At 38.5% G+C, this 21,722-nt stretch overlaps 1 protein-coding gene across 1 annotated transcript in view; it reads left to right on the top strand.

Annotated features, from left to right (window-relative positions):
• The first annotated feature begins 2,419 nt into the window (after positions 1–2,419).
• The window catches only part of LOC127436701 (solute carrier organic anion transporter family member 1C1-like), a 51,258-nt gene continuing 31,955 nt past the window's right edge, over positions 2,420–21,722 (top strand). Inside the window, exons 1-3 of the mRNA XM_051691008.1 lie at positions 2,420–2,718; positions 6,521–6,673; positions 21,139–21,280. Coding sequence (XP_051546968.1) covers positions 6,536–6,673; positions 21,139–21,280 — 280 coding nt within the window. The 5' untranslated portion in view covers positions 2,420–2,718; positions 6,521–6,535. The remainder of the gene's footprint in view (positions 2,719–6,520; positions 6,674–21,138; positions 21,281–21,722) is intronic.

A 21,722-nucleotide genomic window follows, 5' to 3' on the forward strand; every position in this document is an offset into this window, starting at 1 on the left:
TAAACTCGTAGTCACAACAGTTAGCACATTATCCATTTATATGGCTGTAATTATTATTCTAACGTCATAGATTATCCTTTACTTGTTTCATCATGTAGCAGTGATACCGTAAATGGGTTAACCCAGTTATAATGGGCCATGTCAAGAATATAGACTTGAAGTAGCCGTTTGTTCAACGGACCAGTGCAACGAGCGGGAATGGATTAGCAAAATCCGATTACAAATAGCAAGCCAAGAATTCTGCCATATATCCTCAAACCAAAACCAGCAAGTGATTACTAATGGCAGTGTGGAAAACTACTAAAAAGCACCAGTTTGTGTCATGTCTGTTTAAAGAGAATACTGAATTGGGTGATGACGTAAATTTGTGTGATTTTTAGCCCATATTCCAGACACCTAAATTAAACAGCAGCGCATATATCAATTACACCATATGAGTCATTCACAGAAATTATTTTCTATTTGATATATTCCTGAAAATATTCCTAAAGGGGAAAGTGTTTTATATATATATATATATATATATATATATATATATATATATATACATATATATATATACATTTTTTTTTCCCATTACAGAGGCATTTCAAGATGCTTAGATATACTGTGTGCTTATTTGCTTATGATTTATAATATGCATCCAGTATGTGCTCAGAAGGGTATCTGAGGATCTATTTTGACAAAGTTTATTCATGCAGTAGATTTTTATTTTCTGTTTGCAGCAAAGTGATCAGTTATAAATTTGAGGAACAGTGATACAGTTAATTCCATAATGCTTCATGTGAATGAATTCAGCATGGTCTCTAATTTTAAATCAGAAATATTGGCTGTTTTGTGCAATAATGGCTTTATCCTTTGGGTACCTTTCGAGTCTACATGGACAAGCCACATATCAGCAAGAATAGGATGTGTATAATCCACAGTCAGAAGGTTAATACAACTGTCATATTATTGCTTGGTCATCTCCATGGAAACAAGGACATTTTTATTGTCTTTCATCTTTGCACCCTTCCCAGAAAACATGTTATATGATGATTCCATATTGTCTGTAAAACTGAATAAATGCCATCCTATTAAAAACATAACTATATCCTTAAACATCTAAGAAATGTAGCTGCAAACGTGGCGGAAACAACATCTAGACGTTAGATGAATATGACCCGTTTGAGTGCACGTGTATATGTAAAGGCCAACCATTTCTTTCTGAAATGTTTATCTTTGGGAGTCATAGCTGGTGGTGTGGACAATTGGATGGAAACAGGGGGCAGATAAATGCAGGTCTTCAGAAAAGATTGACTTTTCACTGATAGTTTGACATTTTGCTTTGGCATTGAAAGAATCTCTCTGTCTTTCACACTGACGTCAGCTTTGATTTGCAGCCATTGTTTTCCTTTCATGTGCTTGGAAGCTCAAGTAAGTAACTTATCTCTGTAAACATATTACTCGTGAATGCTGATAATGTACATTTTACATGAATCTTATTCCAAGGGGGACTGGCCTTACAAACAAGGATTAGATTTAAGAAAATGCCATTTTACAACCTGTTAGAATGAGTGGTAAGACTTTACAGTACAGTGTTAAACACATTCCATGATGTAATAGTAATTATTATAGTCATTTTCTATAGTGGGGCATGTTGACACCAGTGTCAGAAATTAACTTTTTCATTAATGAGCAATATTGCAGCCTAGATTTTCAGGGGCATTTTTTACCCTAATGTGGGCATATGTTTTCTAAGCATATAAAAGAATGTAAAAAATTTATAAAGGTACATTCCCTATCTGAGTATTTATATCTTATGTTTTATGCAATAATATGTACATCTAAGCCTATACTACTATATTAAGAAATGCATCGCATTTTTGTCACTTTCTGTGACATTTTTGCCCCAGAGTTAATTTATGACTCTTGTTGACACACTAAATGGGGTATATTGTCACAGGGACTTTTCACTAAAAATAAACACGGAAACTATTATGAAACAGCAAAAATGAAAAAGATAACATAGATAAATATAAAAACAGATATTTAAATTAACCATTTGTATTAAATTACATCATTTAAAACAACTTGCCCCAACCTGAAAGTTCTGGTGAGAGGAAAACGTTTGTGCAACTATGTAACCAGTGTGACAACTTGCCCCGGGCACAGTTATAGCTGAACTAATGATCTGTAACGATTATCTCATGTTTGTTAAAGACACATAAAAGAAAGTTATTATAAAGTGTTACCGTCTCATTCAAATAACAGAGCCCAAAATGTGATGAAATGACCAGCGCGCGCATTTATGCAAGATCGGATCAATAGGCGGCTTCATCCAGGGACCCTTCAGTTCTACGCGATCATCACGTGCTTCTGCTCAATCCATCCAACAGCTCCAAGCAGAAGAAACTGTTTTCCACCGCTCAGGAAAAGGCTTGTGAAAACCGACAATACTGACGTCAAAAATATTTAACTATTCGGAAACATCGAGCCGAAAGCGCAAAAGATCGGATGTGAGTGGTGGCGTTGGCAACACGTCCAGGACCAAGTGCCTTTCCTCGTCTCCAGCAAGCCGTGGGAAGTTTCTTTCCCCCTGAAAACCATCTGACACATATGATCTGCTCCATGCACACTCATACTGGACCACTGGGGATACTTACATATCCATAGATTGTATAACAGCCAAGAGAAGACAAGGCAAGGACGTGGATCGTGTATAAACTGAAGGGTTTGGTGAGTATATTACAGCTGTTCTTCTATCTATGGTAACACAGAGACAAGCATTAGACATTTTGACCTATTTCATCTCGTGCTTACAACATTATGGATATGCATTGCGTGCGCACAAGACATGACATGATTTAAAATCGGTCTGGCAGAGCGCGAAGCTCTATGTGTGTGTGTGTTAGAAGACGAAAAACTCAACATCTGCTCGTTAAAAGTAGGTCTGCATGAGAAGTGCGGTGTGTTTGTGTTGTTTACTGGATTAGTTGTGATGATTGTGACTTATTGCGCATCATAATTACCGCGCCAAAGCCAGAATAATAATCATAACGACTATTTTTACATCGTCGGTTCAATTATGCATGCTCATCCAGCGCTTTATTGCTGAGATAACAGCAGAGTTAGACTATGCAAAGCTTTTTGTATATGCGGAATGTCTCAGACTGTCTGTTTGTTTGTTTCTTTATTTGTTTGTTTGTTTCTGTGGATTTGTCACTCGTAGGTTCGGCGTGGGTTCATATGCGCTGCTTGTTAATTAGACGCACTTGCGCACGAGCTCTGGTTGTCATGACCACTCATCCACATCAGTTCACTAAACCGCAGACTGTTTTACCTGTTTCATGTCAATGGTGTTGTAAGATGTGAGCGTGCACTTTCGAGATACTGTAGCTGTGACTGAAGCAATGCATTCATTCTAAATAAAGTTACGAGTTTGATATAGTGCTGTGGTGCAGTGGTTAAGGGTCTGGGCTGAAGGGTTGTGGGTTTAAACCCCTAGAAGGGATTATGCACATCACAGTTGTGTCCTTGAGCTATATACTTAACCTCAGGTTATTCCAGAGGGACCAAACCAGTAATACTGTATGTCTAGTGATTTTGAAGAAAATGCATCTGCTTAATGACTAATTAGTAACTGTACATGCAAGCTTTGTCGAAGACTGCAATATTTCAACATAAAGTTGCATGCTTTATACAGTGGCGTCCAAAAGTCTGCAACAACATTGGAAATCTGGGGTTGCATTTAAACCTGAAAAATAAAACAAAATGTTTTAGGACATTAAATGTGGAAGAAATATGTCAAATGATCTGCTGTTTTTCAGTCAATAATCAAATGTAAACAATTTTGAGTCATTGTTCATGTTATCTCCTTAGAAAAGGTCAGATTTCCTTGCATTCAATGAAGCACACAAGATGCTCATTCTCAGATTGTGCTGGATAACATGAAATAGACAAATGAATATTTGAAGCATTACTAGTGGTCTGAGTCTTTTGGAACCTACTGATGTCCAGTGATTGAAGAATTTGTGTCAGGCTCTAAGATTTATAGTTCAGTTGATGTTTCATTAAAGGACTCATCAAGTTTAATCAGAATGTACAATCAGAGCTTGAATAGCTAAGTTATCAGCTTATCAAGAGACCGTGGAGTCTCTCATAGAAGTGTCTTACATATGTAAGGTAATGTATAAATAGGAGTGGTGGTGGCGTAGTGGATTAAAGCACATAACTGGTAATCAGAAGGTTGCCAGTTCAATCCCCACAGCCATCACCATTGTGTCCTTGAGCAAGGCACTTAACTCCAGGTTGCTCCAGGGGGATTGTCCCTGTAATAAGTGCACTGTAAGTTGCTTTGGATAAAAGCATCTGCCAAATGCATAAATGTAAATGTATAAAGCAGTGGTTCTCAACTGGTGGGTTGTGACCCAAAATGGGTTACAGGTCTGTTCTTATGGGCAAAAGCAATTTTAAATGCAAAGAAAAATGTTACTGACTATAAAACCATGCATAGTTAGTATAGCAAAATAAATAGGCTCAACAACTTTTAAAAGGGAAGTGGTTACCATATCTTTTATCGTTCACATCAAAGGCTGCGCATCCAAACAACTCTACAGTGTTTTGGCCCACTTGCTAGAAGTGGGCCAAATTACAGATGCCAGCATAGACAGGTTGCTCGACATGGCCACATCGTCAAAAAGCATGATATTAACGCATTTCAGTTTCATTTTAAGGAAATGTTGGGTCAACACTTGATGCCCAATGTAAAAACTGGGTCCTGAAGCAAAAGCAATTTAAAACTGTTGGTGTAAATAACTTGAGGTGATATGTTTCCTTTGCAAAAGTTAGATCATTTTAAATACCTGGTTGGGGAAGATATTACAAAAATAAGTTAGAATCGATAATGCAAGTTGTCACTTTAGTTATGATCCTAGTGTAAGAGTTCTGTCATAGCTTCATCAAAAGAACCAACCATTGTGCATTTTTTTCTATTTTGAACATGATTGGGTGATTTATTCACCCACAGATGCTCAGTAGCTTTGTACATAATAAATCTTTTATTTTCTTTGATTTTATGACAGTTACAAGAGAGATTTATTGATCTTCCCTTCACGATTCCTGACAACTTTGTGTTTTGCTGAAGGCCACACAATACTGACAGTGATGAATAGAAAATTGGTAACAGTGCATAAGAAAGCTCAGATTTAAAAGATTAAGTAGGAGTTGTGCTGATAGGGAGTTAAATAAACTTCAAAATATATAGTATAACCAGATTTTTTTCCTGAAGAAAATGTGAGTGGAGTTTGCCATTCCAAAAGTCACTGGCACAATGCTTGGGTTGTTGCCAGGGTGTTGCTATGCAATTGCTAAGGTACTATAAGGATGTTCTGGTCCAGGACAAGTTATGTGAGCAAGGTTTGCACATTTCTTCAAATTGTTGCCGCAGTTGTTTGCCATTAGAATAGATACATTTTTTGCATTCAATTTTTAAAAATTTTTTTTTGCATACTTCTTTCCAGGATCAAAATCACTGAGGATGCTTCTGAAAATAGTGGCGGTGCTCTGTATAAAGTGAAGATGTAATCATTTTTTTTATTTATTTATTTTTTAGATGAAATCATGTTTAATGCTACCAAAACAGATTTAATTTTTTTTTTCTCATGCAACCAAACACGAAATACACTGCATTTGTTCAAGTTTTTTTTTTTTCATCATTAATAGCTACAGTATGTTTTCACTGCGCATGAATGAAGCAAGCAATGTTGGAAGAAAAATGTTATCCGAACCGCTGATCTAAAGTCACTTTTCACTTTTCACTAATAGTTAATGATTGGATTTGGCTTTGGGAAACTGATCTTAGACCAGCAGTTATGGGCCGCTTTATCTCGGAGCAGAAATCAGATGCAGCAGGTGTTGGATTGAGTGCGATAATTCCGCGATTAATTCTGTAAGCACGAGCGGAGGTCATTACCAATTAAATATGTATGTGTACATTGAAAGCAGAAGGCTGTGTTGCAAATGAGGATACTGATTTGCAAAATAATACATGTTTATTAGTTTTGATGCAGGGATTTTGTGTACAGTATGTATTTGCTGGGATTCAAGAAAATCTACTTTGCCAGTGTACAGTATTATTAGGCATACACATTCAATTGAGGGTGCTCTAACATTTGTTTGAAGGTGCTTTGACATTATTTTTCCAAGATAAACACAGTTCAAACATATATTTCCTACCTTTAAATCTTGTTCCCAGAATGTTATATACTGTATGAGATGAGGAAATGCTTCTCGCAGATAGTTGCACATTTCTCCTGGGAGATGATGTGTCTGCTGCTATTTTTAGTGGTCGCTTAGATCAGTCTATAAGAATTGAATTTTTTTCCTAATGTTATGTTTAGCTCTTACGTTAAACACGGTATGAAATGCATGCTGTCTTCTCAAATTCTATTCAAACCATGTAAAAATAAAACCATATTCTTGTTTAAAGCACATTATGGATGGAGAAATGATTCACATAGTCGAATTGTCTTTCTTGCAGGGGGTGCATGCATAAATGCCAAGAAATTGCATTAGGGAAACATCGCCCAAGGAAAACGAGATTTTTTTGTGGAGGATGGACCTGCCAAACAAGGAGAGACGGTCACCGGAGAATGGCCCAAACTCACCGAGGGGCTGTTGCTCAAGCCTCAAGGTACTTCTTTACTCTAACACCTATAGGAGCTTTATTCTCTGGTGGTCTCAATTGTCATATTATAAATACAACCAGCAGCAGCATGGCATTGCCTGATGGAGAGGAACTGGTGTGCTCGGGAGCTCACAGGACCGTTGGTTTATGGGTAACAGGCGCTGTGACGTCATCAGGTCAAAACAAGATTTAGCTTCAGTTTGTGGTGGAATCTTCCTCTAAAGAGCTGAGTGTGGAGAACAGAGAGGGCTTTGAGTCGGTACTCCTGACGAGTTGATTATGGCTAATGATGTAAATAATGAGAGAGACATGCTCAGCAGTCCCTTTGTCATGACACTCAACTGTTGTTTTATGACAGTGGCCACAGAAGATCCATTCAGCAATGGAAACTCTCTTTATAAGACACACAGTCATGTGCATCATTGGAAGTTTTGTGAGGTTGTAATGTACAGTAGAGGTTTACTCAAGCAAAATTTGAAAACATACAGTGCTAATCACACACACGCTAACAGAGGATCTCTTAGTTGTGGTTAATAAATGAATCTGGAAACAGGAAGTTGGGGCATAACATATTGAAAGGCTTGTCCTTTTAAAAAAAAAAAAATTAAAAAAAAATCTAATAATGTTGAAATCACTAAAATCCCATACATAATCCCATGATGTGAAAAAAATTATTTTAAGATTTTTTTTTCTCCCCTTTTCTCCCCAATTTGGAATGCCCAATTCCCAATGCGCTCTAAGTCTTCGTGGTGGTGTAGTGACTCACTTCAATTCGGGTGGTAGAGGAGGAATCTCAGTTGCCTTCGCGTCTGAGACCGTCAATCCACGCATTTTATCACGTGGCTTGTTTAGCGCATTACTGCGGAGACGTAGCGCATGTGGACGCTATTCTCCACGGCATCCACGCATAACTCATCACGTGCCCCACCGAGAGCGAGAACCACACATTATAGCGACAACAAGGAGGTTACCCCATGTGACTCTACCCTCCCTAGCAACCGTGCCAATTTGGTTGCTTAGGTGACCTAGCTGGAGTCACTCAGCACGCCCTGGATTTGAACTCGTGACTCCAGGGGTGGTAGTCAGCGTCAATACTCGCTGAGCTACCCAGGCCCCCCTACGTATTTCATTTTGTAACAAAATTCCATCAAATTGAATTCAATTAATAAATTAACTTTTTTTTAAGATTACTCAGTTCAATTTGAAGGAATTTTGTTATGAAATTGAAGTGCGTAAATCTTAAAAATAGGCTAAAATGTTAGCTTTTTTTTTTTTTTTAGTGTAGATTTAAGTCCCAGGCACACTGGGTTTTTGCATGCAAAAAGCATTTCGGACATCGCAACAGAGCAGGATATGATGTCACACACAAGGGCTTCTGGTATTAATAAACAGTCAATCACAAATAACAAATAATATTCTATTCACAATGTTAGAATATACAGTCTGCTCATTTTCCAGCAACAACAAAAACACACAGCTTTGAAATATGTATCCTCTGAATTGAGCCAAGAGGTCTGTGTGTGACATTCCTAACTTTTATTGGTCACAAGTCTTCTCTTAATCCAGACTTGCAGTTCAGAGTTCAGAGACTTAAACTTTCCTCCGCAGCATAGTGCGAATTTATTCCCTTGATATTTTGTTTCCAATTTTGATTTCATGGGGTCTTTAAGAATTCGTAGCTAACAAGGCCTGGGTAGCTCAGCAAGTAAAGACGCTGACTACCACACCTGGTGTCATGAGTTCGAATGCTGAGTGACTCCAGCCAGGTCTCCTAAGCAACCAAATTGGCCCGGATGCTAGGGAGGGTAGTCACATGGGGTAACCTCCTCGTGGTCACTATAATGTGGTTCGATCTCGGTGGGTGCGTGGATGCTGAGGAGAATAGCGTGAAGCCTCCACACGGGCTATGTCTCCGTGGTAACGCGCTCAACAAGCCACGTGATAAGATGCGCGGATTGACGGTCTCAGACTCGGAGGCAGACTGAGATTCGTCCTCCACCACCCGGATTGAGGCGAGTCGCTACGCCACCACGAGGACTTAGAGCGCATTGGAAATTGGGCATTCCAAATAAAAAAAATAAAAAAAGAATATGTAGCTAACTATCTGTAAAAAAAAGCTCAAATATAGCTAAGTCAGGAAAGTGGTTTGGTTTATTGTTGTTTGCAGTAGCTACAGGATGGTTGTTTGGATTACTTAAAATCTTTATTTCAAATACAGTTGAGTATGTGGCAGTTAACAAAACTACCACAAGCAAGAGGGTCATTATATAGTACATAAAATCAAAGGAGAGGGGTTAGGGTGGGGTTTCACCCATTCTGTCACCCCCTTAGGGCAACTTGGGGTTAAATGCCTTTTTAAAGAACATAACAGCAAAAGCAGAAGACGTTATCAGCTGACTTGCGCTGGGAATTGAACCGTCGACCCTCCGGAGCTCTATAATGTGAATGACTAGAGAGTGTTCCTGTGTTCAGAGAGAATTCTTGCTGCCGGGGATCTTGTGTTCACCAACTAGCCATTTAACAGACTTCTAAAGGCTCAATACTTAATTAGTGACAAAAATGTCTTTCTGCACTTTCAGATTTAGCACAAGAGATCTGAATTTAAACTTGTTTTTGTTTGGGATTAAATTTGCATGAGACAACAGTGTATAAGCAGCTTAGAAACTTAGAGACTATTTTGTACAGCAAGCGAAAGGGAAACATAACACAATGAAAGGGCCATTTCTAAGAAAAGAGACCACGCAGGCTTTCGGTGAATTACTCTTAGATGTGTCCTGATTATAATCCTCCAATTAATCTTAACGGAGGCCCATTTCTGATTTCCAAATTCTTTGCTTTAGCCTGAGGTCTGATCTTAGAAATGATCTGCATGCTTCAGGAACACAGTGTAATCTGATGAATGAAGGTATTGTAATTGCATGCATACAGACCTTTATAGCAAATCCAAAGCCGATTATAATGGTTTCAAATGGTGCGCTAGACATACAGGCTAAACAATAAAAAAAAATTACGTGCAGTCACTGTCATAAAATAATTTTTGACATTAAATGTACCAAATGTATATGCACCAAAATAACAATTTATTACAGATTCTGAGGTTCAGGCTTTTTTAAGGTTTTAGTATTTGTAGTTTACTGATTCCCATATGGGACAAAAGAAAATTGCAACATTCTACTTTGTAATGAATCAGACATGATTTGAATGTCATTATAATGTTCTTAACACAAAGGTGGAATTATATTTTATTGCATCAAAATTATATTCTCACTCATTACATCTAAAACCACTCACCTAAAACTACTCAACAATCATATAGATTTATATATATATATATATATATATATATATATATATATATATATATATATATATATATACAGTTGTGCTCAAAAGTTTGCATACCCTTAGTTCTTAATACTGTGTATTGCCCTCTTTAGCATCAATGACAGCGTGCAGTCTTTTGTAATAGTTGTCTATGAGGCCCCAAATTCTTGCAGGTGGTATAGCTGCCCATTCGTCTTGGCAAAATGCCTCCAGGTCATGCAAAGTCTTTGGTCGTCTTGCATGAACCGCACATTTGAGATCTCCCCAGAGTGGCTCGATGATATTAAGGTCAGGAGACTGTGATGGCCACTCCAGAACCTTCACCTTTTTCTGCTGTAACCACTGGAAGGTCAACTTGTCCTTGTGCTTAGGGTCACTGTCGTGCTGGAAAGTCCAAGAGCATCCCATGCGCAGCTTTCGTGCAGAAGAATGCAAATTGTCTGCCAGTATTTTCTGATAACATGCTGCATTCATCTTGCCATCAATTTTCACAAGATTCCCCGTGCCTTTAGAGCTCACACACCACCAAAACATCAGTGAGCCACCACCATGCCTCACAGTGGGGATGGTATTCTTTTCACTATAGGCCTTGTTGACCCCTCTCCAAACATAGCGCTTATAGTTGTGACCATAAAGCTCTATTTTGGTCTCGTCACTCCAAATTACAGTGTGCCAGAAGCTGTGAGGTGTGTCAAGGTGTTGTCGGGCATATTGTAACTGGGATTTTTTGTGGCATTGGTACAGTAAAGGCTTCTTTCTGGCAACTCGACCATGCAGCTCATTTTTGTTCAAGTATCGTCATATTGTGCTCCTTGAAACAACCACACCATCTTTTTCCAGAGCAGCCTGTATTTCTCCTGAGGTTACCTGTGGGGTTTTCTTTGTATCCCGAACAATTCTTCTGGCAGTTGTGGCTGAAATCTTTCTTGGTCTACCTGACCTTGGCTTGGTATCAAGAGATCCCTGAATTTTCCACTTCTTAATAAGTGATTGAACAGTACTGACTGGCATTTTCAAGGCTTTGGATATCTTTTTATATCCTTTTCCATCTTTATAAAGTTCCATTACCTTGTTACGCAGGTCTTTTGACAGTTCTTTTCTGCTCCCCATGGCTCAGTATCTATCCTGCTCAGTGCATCCAAGTGAGAGCTAACAAACTCATTGACTATTTATACACAGATACTAATTGCAATTTAAAAAGCCACAGGTGTGGGAAATTAACCTTTAATTGCCATTTAAACCTGTGTGTGTCACCTTGTGTGTCTGTAACAAGGCCAAACATTCAAGGGTATGTAAACTTTTGATCAGGGCCATTTGGGTGATTTCTGTTATCATTATAATTTAAAAAGGAGCCAAACAACTATGTGATAATAAATGGCTTCATATGATCACTATCCTTAAATAAAAGACAGTTTTTTTGCATGATCAGTCATATTTTCAAAATCAATGCCAAAATGTCACAATTTCTGCCAGGGTATGCAAACTTTTGAGCACAACTGAATATACACACACACTGGCGGCCAAAAGTTTGGAATAATGTACAGATTTTGCTGTTTCGGAAGGAAATTGGTACTTTAATTCACCAAAGTGTCATTCAACTGATCACAAAGTATAGTCAGGACATTACTGATGTAAAAAAACAGCACCATCACTTTTTGAAAAAAGTCATTTTTGATCAAATCTAGACAGGCCCCATTTCCAGCAGCCATCACTCCAACACCTTATCCTTGAGTAATCATACTAAATTGCTAATTTAGTACTAGAAACTCACTTGCTATTATATCAAACACAGTTGAAAGATATTTGGTTCATTAAATGAATCTTAACATTGTCTTTGTGTTTGTTTTTGAGTTGCCAAAGTATGCAATAGACTGGCATGTCTTAAGGTCAATATTAGGTCAAAAATGGCAAGTGCTACAGGAAGCGTGGGGTGAAATGTCACCTGAGTATCTGGACAAACTGACAGCTAGAATGTCAAGGATCTGCAAGGCTGTCATTGCTGCACATGGAGGATTTTTTGATGAGAACTCTTTGAAGTAGTTTAATTTTTTTCAAATTGTAATAGTAATTTTTCACGTTATTAATGTCCTGACTATACATTGTGATCAGTTGAATGCCACTTTTGTGAATAAAAGTACCAATTTCTTTCCATAAAGCAAAGTCTTTACATTATTCCAAACTTTTGGCTACCAGAGTGTATATATATATATATATATATATATATATATATATATATATATATATATATATATAGTGAGAGAGTAAATCTTTATCAAGTCAGACACAATATGCCAACTCTCTCACATAAATTGTAAAGAAATTGAGTGATAGGCATAAACACATATTTTGTGAATAACTCCAAACATGTTTAACAGATTCATCCGAAATAATTCCTTGATACATAAACTTTTATATTTTCAGTTCTTTAGCCAGTTTCTCCCAAGTAATTCACCTACATCTGACAGATTTTAATTTTTTATTATTATGGTATCATTTGGAAACAAATGCTCTTTAGAATTGGAATCTTCTATAATATGATGGTGTTGACCTACAAAGTCATTGTTTTTCTGAAATCCCAGAGCTCTGAAGTCCAAACTATAGATGCTGCATCAGTGTTGACGGGCTGTCAGGCGCATGCTTGGGAAATTTATAAGCGCGTGAAGAGACCCATGTGCTCTTGAGTGAAGAAATCTCTGGACTGTTCTAAAAGCCGAAAATTAGCCCCGAGGCCATCACGGCCATGTGTTGCTGTTGGCAGCCGCTCAGATTACTGTGCCCACATGTAATGTGATCTATGTTGCGCTCCAAAGAGAAGAGGGGACATGCCACTGTATTGACAGAGCAGCCATAAATTTATAAACATTTGAAGTCAGTGACAGCCACTGGGACGTGTGTGCAGCCTCCCCCAGCACTCCCCCTTCATGATAGTGATAGTTTGAAACTCTTGGCCGATGTCTATGTCTAGTCGCTGATACCTTCGACACTCATTTGCTCAGTAATTTTTTATTATTTTCTGCACTTAACTTGTTGTCTGTAAACTGGAAATTGACAGTTGATTGTCACCATTCACCTTTAACTAGTGTGTCTCGTCATGTGAGAACTCTTCTGGGATGCCAAAATTACCCGTTGACATGAGTGTGCTTAGAATTAATTTAGACACACTCTTTCACACACTGCCTTTCTTTGTCTTGTTTGTGAATGTGGCTACTACATAGAAATGAGTTGTCATCCGTTTAAATTTTTTATTAATTTCTTAATGAATGCTTCTCATCAGATACGTCCCGCACATGCTTTGCTCTTTCCCCCATAGCCAACAGTGACCATAAATATTTCAGAAATGTGAGTGCTCCCATCCTAGTCCAAAAACACAATCCATTATCACTAGCCATGACTCAATTATTAGCCATAATAATTCCCATATTTCCATATCATTTAACATAAACCTACAGTCAACAGCAATCCATTTTGCATTCTTGCGTTACGTCTGCTCTATTTTTAATTGTCTATGTACATGTGCATCAGATTGTGCATCAACTGTTTTTAGCGTAATAAACGGCACGTATTTTAGGAAATCGTGTCTCGAGATGCATTCTTTTGTGCTTCGTCCAGCTGTTAATAACACATCCTGTGAGAGCAGCTCTCGTTTTGTGGCTGCACTGCTTGTGGGGTTTATTGAGGCGCCCTGCTGTCGTGGCTTGTAAAAACACGAAGTTACATGTACTTCAAGCCTGAATTGCTCTCATGGTAAGAAAATAGATACTTTTATTACAGAATTTACATATGTATGATTTATTGAGTTAATTTTTTCAATGCTTTATTTGTTCAATTAAATTGTATTTATAAAGCACTTTAAAACTATTGCGTAAAACTAAGCTAATTTAAAGCTAATTTACATAATAAAAATAAAAATAAAATAAAAACATAGGAATTTACATAAAAATACTCAAGTGGGACACTTTATTTATTGTGTAATGAATCGCACTAAATTAACGAATTAAGCCCTAATAATTAATTTTATATAAAAGAGATATATATATACACACCTTTTTTTCCTTTTTTTTTTTTTTTGCTGGAAATTCAATGAAAAATATGTTTTAAAAATATTATTTTTATTGTAATAAGTTAATTAAATAATGCTTATTACTAATAAAAGTTATCTTACTTGGTCCTTATCTCATTTGAGTATTTTATCATTGTATTTGCAACTTGAAATGCAATCCACAAGATAAGATTATTCATAACAAATAAATGGTAAGTCTGGAATCATTGCAAAAACAGCTTAATCTATGTATCATCATACCATCAAAGTATACTCCATACATATGCAGGAATGCCAGTAAGAGAGCGCAGAGTCTAATTCCAGAAGTAAAAATCCCATTAATCTTTTCCATATGGGGAACTGATTTTTAATGATAAATTATAAACTTTTAAAGACAGACCTAACTAAAAGTCTGAGTTATTAATCATGCTTCTGTTGAAGCCATCAGTCTGCGTTATTTCAACTTCATTAAAAATTTTATGGAATTTATGCTGAAAAACTACATGATCCTGAAGGGCAACCATACACCAATCAGAGAATCATGTCAAACAAAGCATGCCAAACAAGCTCTGCAGCAACTCTCCATGATGCAGCTGAGTCGCTCTCTCTGCACTCTCATACTACTTACATATTTGCAAATATCTTTAGCTAAAATTAGGTCTTAGGGTACAACAGGGCCTAACATCTGGGGTAAAAGGCTCCCTCACTTGGGATAAAAGGCCCCCAGGGAGGTTATATTGATATAGTGTAGATACCGGGGCAATGAGGGCACAAATTTTCAACTTATGCAAATATTTTCAAGACAGCAAGATGCTTTTTTGAATAATAAATTAAGATAATGTATATTCAAAATAATCACTTCAGTCATCAATTCATTTCAGTCACATTTGATATTTCATTATATGTCAAGTATTCTATAAACAAATCAATCTACATTATGATTGGATCCGTCAATGTGAGCCCACGCTGTACATACTTCATAACAGATCTATTCCCCGCCTTAAGAAAAACAGTGTGTTTAATAGGGGCCTTTAGCCCCTACAACAGGGGGGCTTTTTACCCCAAAAACTGTCCTTTCACGTATTGGACAGTTACTTAATTTATATATATATATATATATATATATATATATATATATATATATATATATATATATATATATAGTTCTGCTCACAAATTTTCTATCGGATTGAGGTTGTCATGAGCGTACTGGGCTCTCCCTCACCGTCAGTCACCCACTCTCACACGCCTGAGTGTTAATCACGCACACCTGCAGCTCATTATCATCTCGTTTGGACCTGCACTTAAACCCCACACTCCCACTCAGTCAGTGCCTGGCCTTGTTGCAGATACCTTGGATTTCCCTTTCGCTCTGCCGCAGTGGAATACTGTTTTTCTGTTTATTACTTACCTGACTGTCAACGATCTGTTCTGGATATACAAGATAAGTGACTCTTGAGAATTCTGAGAATACAGCATACCTACTCACCTGTGTTAACCTCACCTGTTTGTCAATGATCTGCTCCAGATGTGCAAGATAAGTGACTTTGTGAAACCTGAGTTTACTGCGTATCTACTCACCTGTTTGAAACTGGCCTGTTATACAAAGAACCTCTCTGAATGTGCTGGAAACATGACTTTGAGAACTCCGAATGTACTTTATGTCTTGATATACAAACCTGCTCCTCAGTTTATGAAAGTGACTCACCTTTGACCCTGTCTTAAGTTTAAGTTACCTGTTTGGGTACATGTTGGTTTGGAATTAACAATTTGTAGATCTTTGCCTTCTGCCTTTGTTCACTGTATGACCAAATACGGTGTTCAAAGACTTTGTACCTTACCTGAATACCTCACATTGCTTACCTGCTTTTCCTGTGTTCAGTGCAATAAACTCCTGCATCTGGGTTCATCTCAGCTCCCGTGTTGGTGTGTCATTACAGAAAGGCCAGGCCGAAAAGGAAAAGAACCCAGCGGATCACCATTACGGATGATGATCCGTTCTCTGAGTTTGTGCATCAACTAAGAGCAGTTGTCCTCCACACTCCCGACCTTGCACAGCAAGCCACACCTTCCGCATCGGTTGCGCTTTGATCCCGCTCTCTCGCCTCATCCATACAACATGAACTGATCGACAAGAATGGATCTAGCTGCTGTAAGGATTCTCCTCCTGGAGCAAGGGGATCATCCAGTTGAGGATTATGTCCGTGAGTTTGTCCATCTGCCAAATTTAGTGCACTATGATGACCGCGCTCTGAGTTTCTTCAGAGCTGGTCTGAATAGTGCACTAAAGGAACTAATGCCTCTGGCTGGTCCTCACTGGACGCTCTGTGAATATGTGGAGAAGGCTCTAGAACTTTGTGGTTCCCCTTTCACTATGGGTTATGATGAGAACCACGGGCCAAAACCTGCACCCAAGCCTTCCACGGTCCCTGTCTCCAAGGTAACTCCTCTCCATACATTTACCCCATACACTGTGGGTTATGTCCGGAACCCCATACCACCACCGCCGCCTGCTTTGGGGACCAAGGAGTTTATCCCATTAATTACTGCTCTCACTTCTAAGTTGAATGATCCCCCACTGATGTTGGTACGTAGGGCCATGAAGACCCTTCCTCACCAATTCTCAGTGCCCATGCCTGCCCCGGTTAACAAGCCAGTGCCCATGCCTGCCATGGTTAACAAGCCAGAGCCAAAGCCTGCCATGGTTACCATCCCAGAGCCAGTGCCAGTAGCTTCAACGGTCCCAGTGCCAGTAGCCTCGACCATCCCAGAGCCAATGCCAGTATCCTCGACCGTTCCTGTAACAATGCTCCCAGTTGTCCGGAAGAAGAGGAGAAGAAGGGCTCCTACTTCCCAGTCTCTGTCTATGTTCACAACCACGGAGGTCGTTCCAGAGTCCCTGCCCGTGCTCGCGACCACGGAGGTCGTTCCCCGGTCGCTGCCAGTGCTCGCGACCATGGAGGTCGTTCCCCAGTCACTGCCAGTGCTCGTGACCACAGAGGTCAGTTTCCCAGTCACTAATGGCTCACGGCCTCGTCCCTTGAGCTTTCCCAGACTCCGCCTTCCATGGCTTCGCCCCTCGAGCCTCTCACGACTCTGCCCTCCATGGTTCCACCCTCACCCCCTGTAGTTCTACTTCCTGCGGCCAAACAGCCTGACCCCGTCCCTGCTCTGTGGCCTCCTCTCAGGCCTTCTGACCCCGTCCTCGCTCTATGGCTGCCTCCCAGTTTCACATGCTTCACAGTTGGGATGGTGTTCTTTGGCTTGCAAGCCTCACCCTTTTTTCTCCAAACATAACAATGGTCATTATGGCCAAACAGTTCCATTTTTGTTTCATCAGACCAGAGGATATTTCTCCAAAAAAGTAAGATCTTTGTCCACATGTGCACTTGAAAAGTGTAGTCTGGCTTTTTTTATGGCGGTTTTGGAGCAGTGGCTTCTTCCTTGCTGAACAGCCTTTCAGGTTATGTTGATGTAGGACTCATTTTACTGTATATAGATACTTGTCTACCTGTTTCCTCCAGCATCTTTGTTCTGGGATTGATTTGCACTTTTCGCACCATACTACGTTCATCTCTTGGAGACAGAATGCATCTCCTTCCTGAGTGGTATGATGGCTGTGTGGTCCCATGGTGTTTATACTTGCGTACTTTTGTTTGCACAGATGAATGTGGTACCTTCAGGCATTTGGAAATTGCTCCCAAGGATGATCCAGACTTGGAGGTCCACAATTTTTTTTTTTTTTTTTTTTTTTTTTTGAGGTCTTGGCTGATTTATTTTTTCCAGTTATGTCAAAGACCTTAAAATACATCCATAGGTACACCTCCAGTTGACTCCAATTATCCTATGAGAAGCTAATTGGCTAATTGCCTAAAGGCTTGACATAATTTTCTGGAATTATCCAAGCTGCTTAAAGGCACAGTTAACTTGGTGTATGTAAAGTTCTGACCCACTAGAATTGTGATATAGTCGATTAAAAGTGAAACAGTCTGTCTGTAAACAATTGTTGGAAAAATGACTCATGTCATGCACAAAGTAGATGTCCTAAACGACTTGCCATAACTTTAGTTTGCCTCTGGAATGTTCAGATAGTCCTTGAAAACTGGTGACTCCGGTAAGAGTAAGGGCTCGAAGAGTTACATCCACAAAACTTTAATGATAAGCTGGGTACATGGATACAGGTCACAGCTGTGAGCAATTGGGTTTATAATGTATAGTGGTGAAAAGGGTATGTGTGTGTGGTCTGAAACCAAAGACAACTGAGCAAATTAGACAAAGAATATTACAATCCTTCTGTTAAATTGTTACATATTAAACATTTCCCATACTGAACATAAATTAACAATAAACAATCATCTATTGTCTGAAATTCACTGACAAATCCACAATTATTATAGTGTAGTGTGTCAAATGAAGTTAATCTGTCAAACAGATTAACATTTATACCTTGCTATAACAATGCATTATAGCACATGTCTGTAAAACTAGCACGTTAGCTTCCAAACAGAGATTGACAAAGTCAACTTGTGCAAATACAAATTTACAAGATTAATACAACATCATAATGACAACATCAACATTAACAGGTATATTTCTACTAGAGAATGAGAACTTTTTCTTCACGAACGCACACAGCTTTGAGCAGATAATCTTTACAGTAACCCAGCTTGTGCGACGTATAAAGCACATGGTCTTAAAGGGAAAGGTGTATAGGAATCAGTAATGTGAAAAACATGTGCCCTCTAGTGGTGAAGTATGAGAGTGCAATTAAAGGGATAGACTTTCCTACATGCGTAGTGGTTCAAAAATTAGTTTTAATGATTTCAATCTAAGGGTACGTTTACACAACAATGATGTACTAAAAACGGAAAAGTTTCTCCTTTGCGTTTTTGAAAAGTTTCGCGTACAGACGACAATGTTGTCAAAACGATCCCTGTTCACACGGATCCGCAAAAACGACTAAAAATGCTGTATGCATGCCAGGCCAGTAGTTGGCGATGTCACTTTGTAAAGAAACACTACACGCCTGCGCACATAAGCATTCTTCCACAGAGCGGTGAATACAAACAATGAAGATGGGAGTCGCTGGTTGTAGTAGTGATACAGTAAATCTACACTTTGCTGGAGAAGTGTCAAACTCAATCTTGAGCAGCACAAACACAGTCCTGTAGTCCGCCATTGTAGTTTCGAATGTCTCACGCGTTGTTTTGAAGTACTCGCGCACATGCCTATAGACTGACGTCATTGTTTTCACAAATTCACGTTTTTGTATGTTAACACGGAGACGATAATGACATCGTTTTCAAAAACTTGCACTTTGAAAAGTTTGCGTTTTCAGGCCCCAAAATGCTGTTGTCGTGTAAACAAACAGCCAAAACGCATAAAGTTTTCCGTTTTTAGTTGAAAACGTTGTCGTGTAAACAGCCCCTAAGTGTATGTAAATTTCTGACTTCAACTAATATATATATATATCTCACCTTAAACAATGAAAATGACATAAGTATTTTGTCAATATAAATATGATGATGATTTCCACGATATTTATTAGCAACAAATATTTGCAATATTTAAAAAATGATTAAAGATTAGATCAAATTGCCTCAATCAACCTTTAGACATTACACAAAATGATCTCATGGATCAGGAATATTTTGCACTGCATAATGACAAACAAGTGTTTAGGAAAGTGTTGTTTCAAACAAGCCTTTTACCCTGGGGAGCCTTTAGCCCTGTTGTCCCTACGTCATTTGTCATTCGCAATGCTTTATGGGATTGTAATTCATGCCCTTGTGAAAGAACACAGTAGTCTTGTACCTTTTTATCTTTATATAATGTTGTGATTCACCTCGGAGCTGGTTGTTTTGGTTCATGGCTTAGAACCCTTATGAAGGATTTTATGAAATCCCAATGGAAAAAAAATGAAAGGTACACTGCAAAAAATGATTTTTAAGACAAGTATTTTTGTCTTGTTTAGATCATTTGACAGAAAAACATTCTTAAAATGTGATTTATTTACTTGTCAAGCAAAATGGCATAAGATATTAAGACTAACTTTAGTGAACTTTAGTCTTAAAACAAGAAACCAAATATGAAAATAGGGTAAGAAAAATAAACTTGTTTTCCCTTTGAATTAAGTTTAATATTCTTACCTCCCATTGGCAAACAGTTTATTCTTGTTTTAAGAATAAATCTCACTAAATTTAGTTCAGTTTCTCTCAAAACAAGATTTAAAATCTTATGCCAGATGGTTAACAAGTGAATAAATCACGTTAAGAATGTTTAGATATTTCTATTTGAAAACAAGAAAATATTATTTTGTAGTGTAAAAGTGGGCGGGTACTCTTGCGCTATATAAAATGAAAACAGTTTTAAAAGAGCTTTTATGTTGCTAAAGGATAACACAGAGCAGCCATTCAATAATTTTGTATTAGAAGTTTTATTGTAATCTTTATAGAGTGATTCAGCTGCTGTTTTTTCTTCTCTGTTTTGTACTGAGAAATTCACACAGTGTGTTAAAAGATGACAGTATATCTTGAGATCAAATCAAAGCTTTTCTTTTCTCATTTTTCTTGCTTTTCCACCCTCCTCTCCTCCACCTTTCCGTTGATTATTAATTCAGATGCTGTGGGTGTGGATGTGTGTGGGGAAACCCCACAAGAGTGCAGATGCACCGCTGTGCTGAGGCAAAAGCACTGCGAATGCTGATGATTTTGGACTGGAAAAACCCCAGCAACAGGAACAAAACAATAAAAGTGTCACTAGTATTTCATCATCAAAACCAACAACAACTCATTTCTCCTGTTGTTCTGCTCAAATGGAGGCTTAAGTCAGTGTGGTTGCATGTAGCAGCAGCATCACTCAGGAGCATAACATAAGCTCCCCAATCAGCTTTTTGTCCCCACTACCCATAATGCAATGCAGTTCGAGAAATGCAGTCCCCCACCCTCCATCTCTCCATCACTTATCACTTACGACTTAAATGCATATTAATGAAGAGATGCTTCGATGGCCAAAAATTTGTTGAGGAGAGTGCAAGTTGTGTATGCTGCATCTGACAAAGTGCTGGTGAATAAAATCTCTTTCTCTGTGTCTCTCTCTCTCATTACAGATGTTCCTCGTGGCCTTGTCCTTTGCCTATTTTGCTAAGGCATTATCTGGGAGTTATATGAAAAGCACAATAACCCAGCTGGAAAGACGCTTCGACATCCCCAGTTACTTAATAGGTGTCATTGATGGCAGCTTTGAAATAGGTAAGAACCGGCTCTTCATGCGTCAACAAACCCTTGCCATGATTTCTCTGCGATTCAGTCCCATCACCTCTGCCAACCAGTTGCTAAGGCTCTCGTCTAAAAGAGGCAGCAGCCTTTCACAGAGTCAGCAGTGCTCCTTAACACTTGAAGTATAATATTGAGACACAACATGTGTCAGTGTTGTAGTCAAGACTAGCTCTTCTGAGTCCAAGTCCAGTCCGAGTCCAGAGTAGGTCAAGTTCAAGTCAAGACCAAGACCGGAAAGGGCCGAGTTGAGACAGAGTCTGAGACTAGATTCTTTATGAATATATTAAAAGTATAGTTTAACAACTATTGACTCTAGGCTCATATACCAAATATACCTCATTCATTATTTTCTTAAGCATATGTTGGTTAAACAATATTACCAGTAGACAACAAAAATGAAATAATTGTCACATCC

The sequence above is a fragment of the Myxocyprinus asiaticus genome, chromosome 47, assembly GCF_019703515.2.
Source record: "Myxocyprinus asiaticus isolate MX2 ecotype Aquarium Trade chromosome 47, UBuf_Myxa_2, whole genome shotgun sequence".
NCBI classification, from domain to species: domain Eukaryota; kingdom Metazoa; phylum Chordata; class Actinopteri; order Cypriniformes; family Catostomidae; genus Myxocyprinus; species Myxocyprinus asiaticus.